The 14984-nt window shown below is 38.7% G+C and overlaps 2 protein-coding genes across 2 annotated transcripts in view; one reads left to right on the top strand and one right to left on the bottom strand.

Moving 5' to 3' along the window:
• LOC110464223 overlaps nt 1-14984 on the top strand; it is a 38592-nt gene that overhangs the window by 9997 nt on the left and 13611 nt on the right. The gene's annotated exons all lie outside the window — the stretch shown is intronic.
• On the bottom strand, nt 7106-9303 carry LOC110464216 (piggyBac transposable element-derived protein 2-like). Its single transcript, XM_021519317.1, has 2 exons — nt 9217-9303; nt 7106-9085 (listed from the first exon to the last, which is right to left on the bottom strand). The coding sequence occupies exons 1-2, from the start codon at nt 9301-9303 to the stop codon at nt 7106-7108; spliced, it is 2067 nt and encodes a 688-aa protein (XP_021374992.1).

Below are 14984 nucleotides of genomic sequence, written 5' to 3' on the forward strand. Positions count from 1 at the left end.
TACGTATAAATAATCATCATCCTTGTCTCATGTAATTGGATGATATCCTCATAAATCAATCACATATATCACATATATCTGCAGTAAACACTTTAATTTACTTGCAAGCGCAAAACATGTATAATAATAATAATACACAATATTTATATAGCGCCCAATATATTTTGTAAAATAACTCTAAAGCGCTTTACAACATATTGAAAATAGTAAGTTTTAATTGTGAAACAAAAACTTACAATCACTTTTATACATTGAAGCAAGCAATGTGCACATAATTGAATAAATAAAAGGTGGTATTTACATGACGTCTTTGCAAGGATTCTAAAATGCAGACGTGAAGAGATGAGTTTGATGTCCCTCTTGAACATACATTATACTTTCAATTATAAAGAATTGCTAATGATTCAGTTAATCAGACAATCAATACTTGGTTCCTGATCGTATAGTTTTCCTCAAAGTTCATAAGATAGAATCGGTATTGTTCGCAGAAATTCAATCTTGAGTGAAATATCACAGTATGTAATAAGATTAGAAATTAAAATGTGTTATAAACGTGCTACTTAAGTTGTCCAGATTATTAATCCTTATGAAATTTCCATTTCACAATAAAGTTTACGAAATTTACATTTCACAATAAAGTTTACGAAATTTCAATTCCATCTTGTACAGTGTACTCCACTAGCCAGGATATGCTTACATAAAAAAAAGTTACTAAGGGTGAAATAGTACAGAAGTTATACGAAAGCATTTAAAACTTTATTTAAAAAGTTTAGTCAAGCATAGGGCACATTGACCTACTTTGTATACTTGACACACCACGTGCCAAGGATGTACTGCCACACCAAATCTGGTAATTCCATGTGAAAAAGTATAGGAAATATGCCACAGACAAAGCTAAAACTTAATAACCAAACAAGTATTTATAAGGGTTGAGGTCTACAACAAAACTCACAAGTAATCTAGAACGAGTTGCCGTTATCTCAATTTTTAAAACAGCACATTTCTTTCTAAAATCAAAGAAAATAGTTAGTTTATGGGGAAAGCAGAGAGTATTTGTACTAACATAAGTTTCATTTTTTATGTCTTGGTTCTGGCCGTTTTGTCCAACTGGTTCTTTTGTCCAAGGGTCTTTCTTGTGCTAATATCCTGTTCACAGACATCTTATACAGTGTACTCCACTAGCCAGGATATATTTACATAGCAAATCTTGTTACTTAAGGTGAAATAGTACAGACGATATAGGAAATATGCCCCAGACAAACTTGTTTTCAACGGATTGGACAAAGGTCAAACCATAGGTCACAGTGATGACTTCCTGGTACTTGACACTCCGCCATCCCAGGATGCATTTGCATACCAAATCTGGTTACTCCATGTGAAATGGACTAGAAAGTGTGCGTCGGCCAAACTTTTGGGACGGATTGCAAACCTATTGTCCCATCTGGAAATCTGTGGGTGACTAATAAACGAGGTGTTATTTCATTAACAATACAACACACTCATCCTGTCTGTGGGGGACTAATTAACGAGGTGTCATTTCATTAACAATACAACACACTCATCCTGCAATATTGTTCTATGTTTAACATAACGTATTACTGAAGGTATTCATTGACCTCCACGTCCTCAATATGGCATCCCCTGCTTTGATTCGTTGTTCCAGAAATATTTTATATCACAATGTTTAGATTAAAAAGGTGTCGTGAGTAATAACAGCATGGACTGTGTTTATGTTACAGATGAGTTGTCCATGGTATAGATGCGTTGTTGTTAAGATAGATCTCTATTGTCGCCTGTTGACCTCTTCAGCTACAGTTGAAGTTCCGAAATAAGAAAGAAAACACATTTCTAGCCAAAGTTATTACCGAATTTGTTTTCTACTAGAGCCCCTGTTTCGGGCACAGGAAGTGTTTCGAGATTGATAAATTCATTTATGAGTTAAATTGTATGAATAACTTTCTTGTAGATTATCAAGTTAATGTCCTAAGATTCTGTGCACGCTGCTAATTCGTTGTCATGTCATCGCGTTAATTTGTTTACCCTTAATCAGAGAATTTCCTTGTAAAATTTGGTCATCTATAGTTTGATGCACCTCCGTGAAGCTAAAAACTAAATAACCAAACAAGTATTTATAACGGTTGAGATCTACAACAAAACTCACAAGTAATCTAGAACGAGTTGCCGTTATCACAATTTTTTAAACAGCACATTTCTTTCTAATATCAAAGAAAATAGTTAATTTATGGGGAAAGCAGAGAGTATTTGTAATAACATAAGTTTCATTTTTTTGTCTTGGTTCTGGCCGCCTTGTCCAACTGGTTTTTCTGTCCAAAGCTCTTTCTTGTGCTAATATCCTGTTCACAGACACAACATTAGTTGTGGCACGAAGGATAAAGTCAAAATGTCCAGCTTCTTTCCTTTAATTACAATGATTCAGGTTAACAACTTCAGCCATACGATGGTAATACTAACATAACAGTCTCCAGCGATGAAATGTAAGCCTGTATATGAGCTAAGTAACGCGATCTATCGATGGTAATGTACAAACTGACGCGTCAATTCCCTGAAGTGGAATATGTTATCAAATGTTGGTTAGAATTCATGCACAATCGAGGTCAAGTGGGATCAACGATGAAATCAAACAACTGTCAAGTATGTGCTCTCTCCATTGTGTACAGGCTAACAAATACTTCCCGCTCGTACGAGATGGTTTATATTACCAACACTTATATAACAATCTAAAGTTTCACGAGCTTGTTAACAATCCCTGCTGATAATTATTCACTATTTTCATTACTATAGTATTGTAACACCAACACCAAAATATCAGCCCCCTGCCCTATAGCCCCGAGGGCTACTAATGGCCAAGATTACCATACCCCTATCAATCTGGTTTATTTATGTATATATATTGTTAATAGAAATGCGATATGAAAAGAAAAAAACAGAAGTCATAATGACTTTTTATCCCGTATACTGGACATTCATGTGTAGTCAAATCCACACTTACACTGGTGGATATTGGGGAAGGGTTAATTGGTTCGGGAGAAAGGATGATGGGGAAGTGGTGATGGGATGGGGAGAAAGGATGATAGGGCAGGGGTGATGGGATTAAAAGAAAGGATGATGGGGAAGGAGTGATGGGATGGGGAGAAAGGATGATAGGGAAGGGGTGATGGGATTGAAAGAAAGGATGATCGGGAAGGGGTTAAGGGATGGGGAGAAAGGATGATAGGGCAGGGGTGATGGGATTGAAAGAAATGATGATGGGGAAGGGGTGATGGGATGGGGAGAAAGAGTGATAGGGCAGGGTTGATGGGATTGAAAGAAAGGATGATGGGAAGGAGGGATGGGATGGGGAGAAAGGATGATAGGGCAGGGGGGATGGGATTGAAAGAAAGGATGATCGGGACGGGGTGATTGGATGGGGAGAAAGGATGATAGGGCAGGGGTGATGGGATTAAAAGAAGGGATGATGGGGAAGGAGTGATGGGATGGGGAGAAAGGATGATAGGGCAGGGGTGATGGGATTGATAGAAATGATGATGGGGAAGGGGGGATGGGATGGGGAGAAAGGATGATAGGGCAGGGGTGATGGGATTGATAGAAATGATGATGGGTAAGGGGTGATGGGATGGGGAGGAATGATGGCGGGGTTGGGTGCAGAGTTCCTCTACCATGAGTGACGGTCAAAATGCCATACTTCAAAGGGTATTGAGGTTTAGTGTACTTTGTATCTTTTGTCCGTATACCAGAAAGGCATGTATAGGAAACACGGTAGTCTAGTGGTAGGACGCCAGGCCCGTGATCGAAGGGTTGCGGGTTCGAGTCACGCCACGGCAGTGCTAGAACTGTTAAATGCTAGCTGTGAGCGCCGAAACGGAAGCACCGGCTGTATAATCCCTAAGGAGTTGAGAAAGATATTGGCTGGTTGCAAAGGCCCTTTAACCGCAGATAATAATGTGTGAACAGCTTTTCGAGACGACATAAGAACTAGGTTGTGATAAAGCGGTATTTACGAACCTCGAATTATTATTATTATTATAGTCAAAACATCACTTACATTAACTTGTCAAACATTATGTTTCACTATAAACTACGTGTCCTATTGGATTTTACTGATCACATGACGGGGAAACAAACATCGTGTAGTCCTCTCGCACTAGCATTTCCCTTAATTGGAGCCACTCTATAAAAAATTGTAAGAGCCACAACACCCGAGTTCTGAGTGACTGAAGCTGACGACAACACTGCGTATCGACCTGATAATCTTTACTTAAGTCTAATTGCTTCATTGCGGCATGATTAAATGTATTGCGCTAGTTATAGTGAAACGCGATTCTTTGTTAATCTGAGTGTAAGCTTCGACCTTCTGAAGCATAATTAATCTCGAAAAAACAAAGTACAGTGTGTATAGTTTTCAATTAACAATCATAAAATGTTGAGCTGGCAACGAGAAGAGATTGGTAGGATATAGATGACAGGAAGTTAGTGAGAGCTTACTCTTGTGTTAACGACACTGTCCTGTGGTTAAGCTGAACAGAAGACTCATTATGATTTTGGATAAAATGTCAACTGTGGTTATTTTAATATAAATCAAATATTATTTCCACATTTTCATATTTGAATAGACAAAGTCTCGTCAAAATTTCTCGAACGAGAGTGAAACGTGAGTGCTGCATCGTTTGTGTACTTTTTGGTCACGTTTGTATTACTACTTACTTAAGTCTTTTGATTCATGGTCTTCTGACCCGGAACGCTAATAGCTACATAGGAGCACAACATAATTGTAAATATGAAGAGAAAGAGGGAATACTAAATTATATAACTCCTGCAGTTGTATAGCAATAGGCCCATGGGCCTTAACGGTCACCTGGGTTGATTTTTGTTTTTAAAACATGAACAGAAATATTATTCAAAGTGACAAAAATCTATAAAACCACCCTATTCGTGTGTTAATACGGATTTTTACGTTGCAGTTTTTATAAGTTTTTCATATTTTGAGTTTTCAGTACGCATTGGTACGCTGTGGTTTGATGTAGTACTCTTTTTCTTTAATGTTCATACGGATTGATACGCTGTGGTTTCATGTAGTACTCCATTTCTTTAATTTTCATACGGATTGGCACGCTGTGGTTTCATGTAGTACTATATTTCTTTAATTTTCATACGGATTGATACGCTGTGGTTTCATGTAGTACTATATTTCTTTAATTTTCATACGGATTGATACGCTGTGGTTTCATGTAGTACTTAAAAAAATGAGCCCTTAATGCGGATTTGTAAGTTACCAAGTACATATTTATGTGATACAAAAATGAGATCCGTTCAATGCAAACTACATACCATTGCGGTACTCGGCATACCAGAAGACATCACCATGCAATTAGGTCATGGTATATAATATAATGTCAATTTTTAAATATCAATCTAGTGCTTGTGATCTGATTTTAGATGTAAGACATTATTCGACGTCTTTTTTATAAAGTACATTTAAAACGTTTTCAGCTGGTGATGCATTCACATAAAATGAAAGTCGTTCATGATAAAAACATCATAGTACAAAACAAAAAACCGCAAAACAGACTACTCTCCGTTAGAATTTTTAATATGGAATTTTACATTGAAACCCCAAAAATGATTAAGTTTGATTCAACCGTCCTATTTTGGTGTCTTCTTGCGGGGTGAACGTCTTCGTTCTGAAGAACCTGAAACATATATAAAATGTATTTTATTATTTTTTTGTCTGTTTCCATAGGTATTATTTATAATTCACTTGAGAGAAATGCATCACTGATACAACATTTTGACATAAACGATCCAACTGTGCAACGGAATATTTAATAACACATTTAAAAAAAAAGGCAAATAACGCTTTTACTAAACTATAGAGTCCACTGTATTAAACATGAACGTGTGTGTGTGGACTGTGTCCATGAGGCTGTGTGCTAAAATAAATATTGGAATAAAATGTATTTATTTATTTATTTTATTTACTGTTTAAACATGTACGTGTTAACATAGATACATGAAGCATACATATCGTGTCATATTAATATTTCAATACTACTGACCCTCCATATTTTAAAAGTGTGAAAATAACATAATTCTACCTTTCGCCGTGTCTTTTGTCTCTTTTCCAGTACATTTCTTGTTCTTTCCAGAATGTCCCTCCCTGGTGGGTCTTTTTGGTGTTGCATCTTTGTCAGGCGTAATTGAAGTCCCGCCGTCAGTCTTCATCTTTTTAGGATCTTTACCTTTAGTTGTAACAAGACAAACATATATAAATATTTTAACCGTAGTGGAACATTAGGATTAAGGCAAGAAATATAAAAAAGTAAAGAATCCTTCTTACCCAGTGATTGCAAATTGAGCAAGCTTTTTCCTCGTCTCTTGTGCAAGGTTCTGGTTTCCGTTTCTGGAACATGAATAGATAAAATAAATATAATATACTAAGAACATACCATTATCTATATCGAAACTTGGCTGATATAATTACCTTTAGTTGATCTTAACTTTGTTGGTGTCTTCACAACATCCGTTTGTAGCCCAACATCGTGACATGGCCGTTTCTGTATACCTGATTCATGGTACGGCAGAAAGCACTCTCTTCAAATGTAAAATAAAATACAATATCAACATTAATATGCTAACAGGTAGCAACTACTTAATTTAATAAATATTTATGATTAAAAGATACATAAAGTGTCAATATATATACCTGTGAATGTTTACACGGCATTGTGAACATCCGTATGTCGTCTCGGGTGTTCGGCCTGTTCCAGTTTGTGTTTTCATTTTGCTGCAATATCTGCACACGCGTGCACGTCCTGGCAACACCATTGCTTTATGCGATGCAGCGAATAGAGATGACATTCCGACTGCGTCTACTTGTTTTGGAGTGCGAATCCGGTCGCAGTAACCTCCAAGCAACTGCTCAGCTACCTATCAAAATATAAAAACAAAATCAAACATTTTTTTAATTGGATGAATACATCTTGTTGGGGACGAATGATTAACGCCTATGGACCTTAGTTTTTATTTTGCTTATCTCAGCATATGTTATTATATTAGAACTTACACATTAAAGGGAATATTGCATGATTTAGTGTGATGAAGATAATGGAATTTTAATACTGACCTTAAGCTGAAATTTCTTGTGTGTTGCTCTTTTGTGATTGTCTTTGTACATTAGAAAAGCGTTGATTAATGCCATGTCCACGGAAAACCACACAAAGTAAGTCCACCAGCGGACGCTCGCTCTTTGGAGGCTGTAACTACTCCTGAGATGATCATGCCTGTCAACACCACCTATGTACTTATTGAATTCAACTATAGCCTCCGGACATGGAAACTCAGACTTTTCCCATCTCCCAGATGTATTTAGATGTTTTCTTTCCACTTTGTCACGTCTTGCATTTGTGATAGCATTGTGACAAGTACTTAGGTTGTAAACCGTCCTCGAGTCCTGCCAAACAGTAGCGACAAATTTACCATCGGTAGTCTGTCTTGCCATGGATTCGCCTCTCTTCAGGGTTCGGAGCTTGTCGTCTTTCTTCTTCTTCCTTTTGTCTACCTTCAGTTCTACTGGCCAGTGCTTCCTTCCCGTGTTGAACGATCCACACAGGAATGTGGATTTCTCCAAAAGAGATAAAGCCAGAGGAACCGATGTGTAGAATTTGTCAACAAATATGATATGGTTCCTATCGGCAATGTCTTCTGTTAGATTTTCAACAACCCGTTGTGTAAGACCAATCTCCTTTTGTCTCCGAAAATAAACTTGAAAGTTCCACATGAAACCAGTGACAGCATCTGCGGCAACGAATACTTTGAATCCCCTCTTTGCCGGTTTATTGGGAGCCCCTACTATTGTCCAGTGTTGTCCATGGCACTTTATCATTGCTTCATCCACAGAGACTTCCTGATGGAGATTGTACTTCCTTATACTGTTTTTTCTGACACGTTCCATGAGCGGAGAAACTTTGTAGAGGGGGTATTTTTTGGTACTCTCCTTTGCTAACGTTTTGTCTGCTAGTCTGGATGGATCCTTGTTTGGATCGTTTACATGGAAGTACCGTTGAATGGACTTAAACCTCTTTCTTGACATGGACTTCGAGACCAACTGATTGTTAAATGCGGGATGTGTAGACCAGTAATCATCTAGACACGGCTTTGGGTCCAGAGCCATAATCATGCGGATACCAATGAATGCTTTCATATCTTCTATACTGACATCCTTGTAGAAAGTATCTCTCCAAGTCTGGCTTTGTATTTGTTTCCTTTTTGCTGCTGCATAGATTGGAACATATGCGTTGGTAGATTTTACCATAGTTTCAAATATTTGTTCCGGAAATATTTCATAAAAATAATCCAGTTCTTTTGCATTCGATGACAATGGAATGGCTACGCCAGGCTTTGGACCGGTGAAAGTCTTCTTTGTGACTTTTTGTAGCTTGTGTGTCCATGTCAACGTTGGATCTCCTGTGGTAGTATGACTTTCTTTATCCTCATCGTCGTCATCAGCGTCTTCACCACTTTCAATATCAGAAAAGTCCAGGTCAGCAAGTACTTGAAAATCTTCATCACTGTCATACATCAAATCTTCTTGTGAACCCGACTCATCATCATCTGACGAATCTGAGGTCGGATTGATTGCTTTGTTACCCTTACTCGATTTTCGTTTTTTCATAGTTGAACTGTTCTTCGGCGTTATTAGATTTGCGATAGGAATGTCGTCAGATGTTGAATACTCTGATGCTTCCAGTAAAACTGTCCCAGAGAATTTTCTTTTATTTTTCGTTAACCTGGCAAGTGGAATCTCATCACTGGTTGTGTAATCACTGTCAGCTCCTTTTTCGTTTGTTTTAATATCGTTACATTTGATTAGTTTCTCCAACCCCTTCTTACTCTCATTTTGTTTTCGTTCCCCATATTCTTGGTTGATTTCTGGTGCCTTTTTCGTCAACTCCTCTGTACTGTGCTTATTGTCGGATTGTTCCCCTTGACCTTGGTTGATCTCTGCCAACTCCTCTGTACTGTGTTTTCTGTCTGATGGTTCCTCATGTTCTGGGTTGATCTCTGCCAACTACTCAGTACTGTGCTTTCTGTCTGATGGTTCCCCCAGACCTTGGTTGATCTCTGCCAGCTCCTCTGTACTGTGTTGTCTGTCTGATGGTTCCCCATGACCTTGGTTGATCTCCGCCAACGCCTCAGTACTGAGCTAATTGTCTGTGTGTTCCCCATTATCCTGGTTGATCTCTGCCAACGCCTCTGTACTGTGTTGGTTGATCTCTGGTTCCCCATGACCTTGGTTGATCTCTGCCAACGCCTCAGTACTGTGCTAATTGTCTGTGTGTTCCCCGTTATCCTGGTTGATCTCTGCCAACTCCTCGGTACTGTGTTTTCTGTCTGATGGTTCCCCATGACCTTGGTTGATCTCCGCCAACGCCTCAGTACTGTGCTTATTGTCTGTGGGTTCCCCGTGATCTTGGTTGATCTCTGCCAACTCCTCAGTACTGTGCTTATTGTCTGTGTGTTCCCCGTGATCTTGGTTGATCTCTGCCAACTCCTCAGTACTGTGCTTTCTGTCTGATGGTTCCCCATGACCTTGGTTGATCTCTGCCAACGCCTCAGTACTGTGCTTATTGTCTGTGTGTTCCCCGTGATCTTGGTTGATCTCTGCCAACTCCTCTGTACTGTGTTTTCTGTCTGATGGTTCCCCAAGACTTTGGTTGATCTCTGCCAACGCCTCAGTACTGTGCTTATTGTCTGTGTGTTCCCCGTGATCTTGGTTGATCTCTGCCAACTCCTCTGTACTGTGTTTTCTGTCTGATGGTTCCCCATGACCTTGGTTGATCTCTTCCAACGCCTCAGTACTGTGCTTATTGTCTGATGGTTCCCCAAGACCTTGGTTGATCTCTGCCAACGCCTCTGTACTGTGTTGGTTGATCTCTGGTTCCCCATGATCTTGGTTGATCTCTACCAACGCCTGTGTACTGTGTTTTCTGTCTGATGGTTCCCCATGACCTTGGTTGATCTCTGCCAACGCCTCAGTACTGTGCTGATTGTCTGTGTGTTCCCCGTGATCTTGGTTGATCTCTGCCAACTCCTCAGTACTGTGCTTTCTGTCTGATGGTTCCCCATGACCTTGGTTGATCTCTGCCAACGCCTCAGTACTGTGCTTGTTGATCTCTGGTTCCCCATGACCTTGGTTGATCTCTGCCAACGCCTCAGTACTGTGCTGGTTGATCTCTGGTCCCCCATGACCTGGGTTGATCTCTGCCAACGCCTCAGTACTGTGTTGGTTGATCTCTGGTTCCCCATGACCTTGGTTGATCTCTGCCAACGCCTCAGCACTGTGCTGGTTGATCTCTGGTCCCCCATGACCTGGGTTGATCTCTGCCAACGCCTCAGTACTGTGTTGGTTGATCTCTGGTTCCCCATGACCTCGGTTGATCTCTGCCAACTCCTCTGTACTTTGTTTTCTGTCTGATGGTTCCCCATGACCTTGGTTGATCTTTGCCAACGCCTCAGTACTGAGCTCATTTTCTGATGGTTCCCCGTGATCTTGGTTGATCTCTGGTGACTTTGTGCCAACGACTCCGTACTGTATTCCCTTTCCTCCTTTTTGCCTGCGATCGGTTCCTTTTCAGACATTGACAGCCATAATGTGTCAGGTATATCGTCATCAAACTCATTTGAATTTCTTTCATGCAATATGGTAACGGGTACAAAGTGATTTGGTTCGAAGACTGCACCAGGACGACTATCTAAATCTCCATCTCCTGACCACATTATTACGAGAGGTTGGTCCGGTTTATTCAGTTGGGGTACAGTTGGCTGATTGGCGGGTCTAATTAAAGTATTAAAAAGTGGTCGGATTGCCTTATTTACATCAGGGTACACCGAAAGGATGTCTCTGTTCAGGGCTGAGGAGAGCGCAATGAGGTGTATGAGAGACGACCATGATTTATCTGTGCAGGTTGTGATTGAACTCCTCTGGATTGCGCGTGAAAAAAAGCCGCATTGGTCATAATGACTCTGTCCATCATCAGGCAGACAGATGCTTTTGTATGTGTTGGTTGTGAGTCCGGCATCAGAATTGTGTATGACTCTGCTAAATAACTCGTGATTAGCGAGGCTTTCTGAATTTAAGAACAACTCAGCAGCCGTAATTTCTCTCAGAGTTGTTGCCAATGTTTCATTGCCTGCAAAGCAAAATATGTTTCAACTGAATAGTTTTGTAGTTTAAGCAGGCAAAAGTTTGAAATGATATTCCATACGCGCACGTGTAATACGATTACAATAGCATTATTATGTTATGAAATAACAAATGCCGCTCACCACCAACATAAAGCAGTGCGTTTATTATAGTTACGTATAACAATAATTCGGGTTTATTCATTATTATAATAGTCATATTTACCAAATAAGCTCAAGGAAACTGCATTGTAGAGACAATTTCCATTGCCTGTTGTTTTGATGGGATGCACATTCTCTGATGGAAATGGTAAATCAGATGGCAGAAGAGCAGAAGCGAGCAGGTCTTTTTCCAAAGATCGCTTTGAAATGCCTGTTCGTAATTTCTCCACAACTGTATTTTTCAATATTTTCTGATGTTCAGCAACCGCATTTTTATCGTTTTTCTCAATTAATGTCTTTGTGTCCATTTTGTGTCCTACAATAATGTTAACGTTGTTAATATCTTACTATAACCGCATATGTTATAAGTAATCTGTCGTGCATTTGTAGGATAATTCGATAAAAAGCATTAGTTTGTTTGTTATTTAGTTTAAATCAAAATAAGTTGACCTCAAGAGTAATGCTTTATAATATTTATTTGTAAAATAACCTTCTGATTTCAGAATGATGTAATATAGGTCTAGCAGTTTGTGTGATAACATTAGCTGAGCATGTATACGTTCTCTCTTCAACCTATTAAAACATACATGTATACCACACTTAATCTGAATATACCATATCCTCGTTCACACCCCTCTTACATTTAAGAGATTGACACGCATGTTAAAAATGAAACAGCGAAAAATATCTTATCATTCACATGAAAATATCCGACACATCAACCTGTTTACGTGCTTATTATATTAGATACATAAAACACATTGATTTCCTTTTAAATTCATTAGACCAGTATGTATATACGCATACCTACATAGTTATTCATACAAATCTATATATTTGCTATAAAAACAAATACATATTTATAAATATATTATATAAAAAAAAAAATCTCAACAACGAGTCTTTAGTACTATCATCATTAGAAGAGATGAAAGTACTAAAGACTCGTTATTGAGAATTTTTCTTTTTATTATATTTCTTCGTCCGTAAGGATCATTTTTTTGTTTTTATAATATATATACACATAATCTATAAACATAATAAAGATAATATATAACCTGGACACAACATCGTATGGGTACTCACCACGTGCACGTGTCTTCCCTTGACCGCATCCTCCTTATTAAGAGGGACGAAACTATCACTCGTACACTTCCGTTAAATTTTTATTGGTACCAGCTGGACATGCTTTCCCCCAACGGAATCGTACGCTTCAGTTTAATAGCTATTTTAACCGTACCGGGATAATACGTAACTGCCACTGGTCAAGCCCACAGATGTCCGCAGCGGTATAAAGACGTATTTGGTTTCGGCCTCTGTATCTGCACCGTGGTAATACGTAAGGATCGGCGGTCAACTTGACCGTGCCCGAGATAAATAAACTCGGCCAAACATCTTGGTTATAAGAAAACAAAATACCCAGTAGATACATTTTATAGGATTGTGACTAAAATAATCATTTCCTGATATATTTCATCACAATGGTATATAAAAAGAACCAAACTTCCGGCGTTTATAAGTTTCATTTTCTGTATAATTTTGATTGAAGATTGCATTTTTGATTGTATGTTTTGCAAAAGGAAAGTCATACCGTACATAGACGTAAAGTGCATTTGGATTAAAAGCGCTGTAGCGTTTTAATGGGCATTTTGTGTACTCGTGCAACAAAGAGCCATAACGTACTAAAATACGTTTCAACATTCTCAGAAGAACCGAAACGTACTTAAACGTACTACATTACCCGCATTTGTTCTTATTCTATATTAACATGAATGGTGAAGAAACAAAATATACGCAAATTTACGCTATGGCTCTGAAAATCCCTGCAATTAAGTACGCTACGGCCGTTTCTCGATGTACAATAGCGGCTTTCAGGAACTCATTTTTTTAGTACGTATACATACGCACTGGCCGTCGAAAGGATATAATATAGCACACAGATTTAAGACTGAAAAGTGTTTAAAACTAGCACCTCTGATTCTAAACAAGGAAAATGAAGAAATTTTAGCACCCGCCCTGCAGCCCTTGGGGGTAGGGCTGGCTCAAAATGTTCAAAGTATCAAACTGTCAACTCAGCGTTATAATTCCAATCAAGTTATCAAAATGTAATATCCAAAGTATCATTTGCCAATATACACCATAATAAATGAAATTCACAATTTTGGTAAAGCACCTTAAGACCCTTTCATCTATGAAGAGTATTTGATTCTACCATATCTGGGTCTTGAGCAGAAGATTTTTGAAATTTCAGTCAATTCGACCCTTTTTGGCCCCACCCATCAGCCCCTGGGGGTTAGTCAGGGCTGAAATGTGCATACCGTCAAACTGCTATCTAATACTGATAATGCTAACCAAGTATAAATTAATTCCAATGAAATTAAACAAATGTTGGTCCAAAATATGATTTCCCTATATAAACTATAGTAAAGTTTACCCCCTCCCCAGGGGAAAACATGAGACCCCAGGGTCATGAAATTCACAATTTTGGTAGAGCACCTTAAAACCCTTCCATCTATGAAGTAATTTGATTCTATCACATCTGGGTCTTGAGAAGAAGATTTTTGAAATTTCAGTCAATTCGACACTTTTTGGCCCAACCATCAGCCCCTGGGGGTCAGTCAGGGCTGATATGTGCATACAATCAAACTGCTATCCAATATTGATAATGCTTACCCAAATTAAATTACTTCCAATGGAAATTAAACAAATGTTGGTCAAAAATGTGATTTCTTTATATAGACTATAATAAAGTTTACCCTATCTCCAGGGGAAAACATGAGACCATAGTAGGACCTTAACTCTTCAATCTGGTTCCGACAACAGCGCTCAATATGCACTGGTATCAATGTCAAATATTGTGTGGAACATGATTTGCTAAAAAGCTCATTATGGATTTTAATAGTCTGTTAAATTTTACTATGAGATGGTTCAATACTTTCGAGGAACGCAGTGATAAAGTAACACACAGCACAAATAGAATCACGACAGCAGTAATAAAGTAACACACAACACAGATAGCATCAAGACAGCAATGAGAAACTAACACACAGCACAGATAGCATCACGACAGCAGTGATAAACTAACACAGCACAGATAGCATCACGACAGCAGTGATAAACTAACACAAAGCACAGATAGCATCACGACATCAGTTATAAACTAGCAAACAGCACAGATAGCATCACGACATCAGTTATAAACTAGCACACAGCACAGATAGCATCACGACATCAGTTATAAACTAACACACAGCACATATAGCATCACGACAGCAATGATAAACTAACACACAGCACAGATAGCATCACGACAGCAGGCAGTGATAAACTAACACAAAGCACAGATAGCATCACGACATCAGTTATAAACCAACACACAGCACAGATAGCATCACGGCAGCAACAACAGTTTACTACTTTACTTTCTGTGTTTTTCCATGTATATTACAAATTCTCGTTACAATTAACACCTATCATGGAGTTGTCTTAGTTGAGAAAATTGGAGCAAGATTTAGACATAATTATGTACAATGTGGTTTTGGTGGGCAATATAATGTTAACCCCCTCCTGTACCGTCCTACGTAAGCCTTTTAATGATTCGACAGGTGTGTGTGTGTGGGGGG

The sequence above is a fragment of the Mizuhopecten yessoensis genome, unplaced genomic scaffold (assembly GCF_002113885.1).
Source record: "Mizuhopecten yessoensis strain PY_sf001 unplaced genomic scaffold, ASM211388v2 scaffold10973, whole genome shotgun sequence".
Lineage (NCBI taxonomy): Eukaryota > Metazoa > Mollusca > Bivalvia > Pectinida > Pectinidae > Mizuhopecten > Mizuhopecten yessoensis.

Coding starts and splice junctions, on each gene's coding strand:
- LOC110464216 (XM_021519317.1), bottom strand. CDS start 9,303: ATGGGGAACCAGAGATCAACCAACACAGTACAGAGGCGTTGGCAGAGA. Junction 9,086..9,216: donor ACACACAGACAATTAGCTCA/GTACTGAGGCGT, acceptor AGTACTGAGTAG/TTGGCAGAGATCAACCCAGA.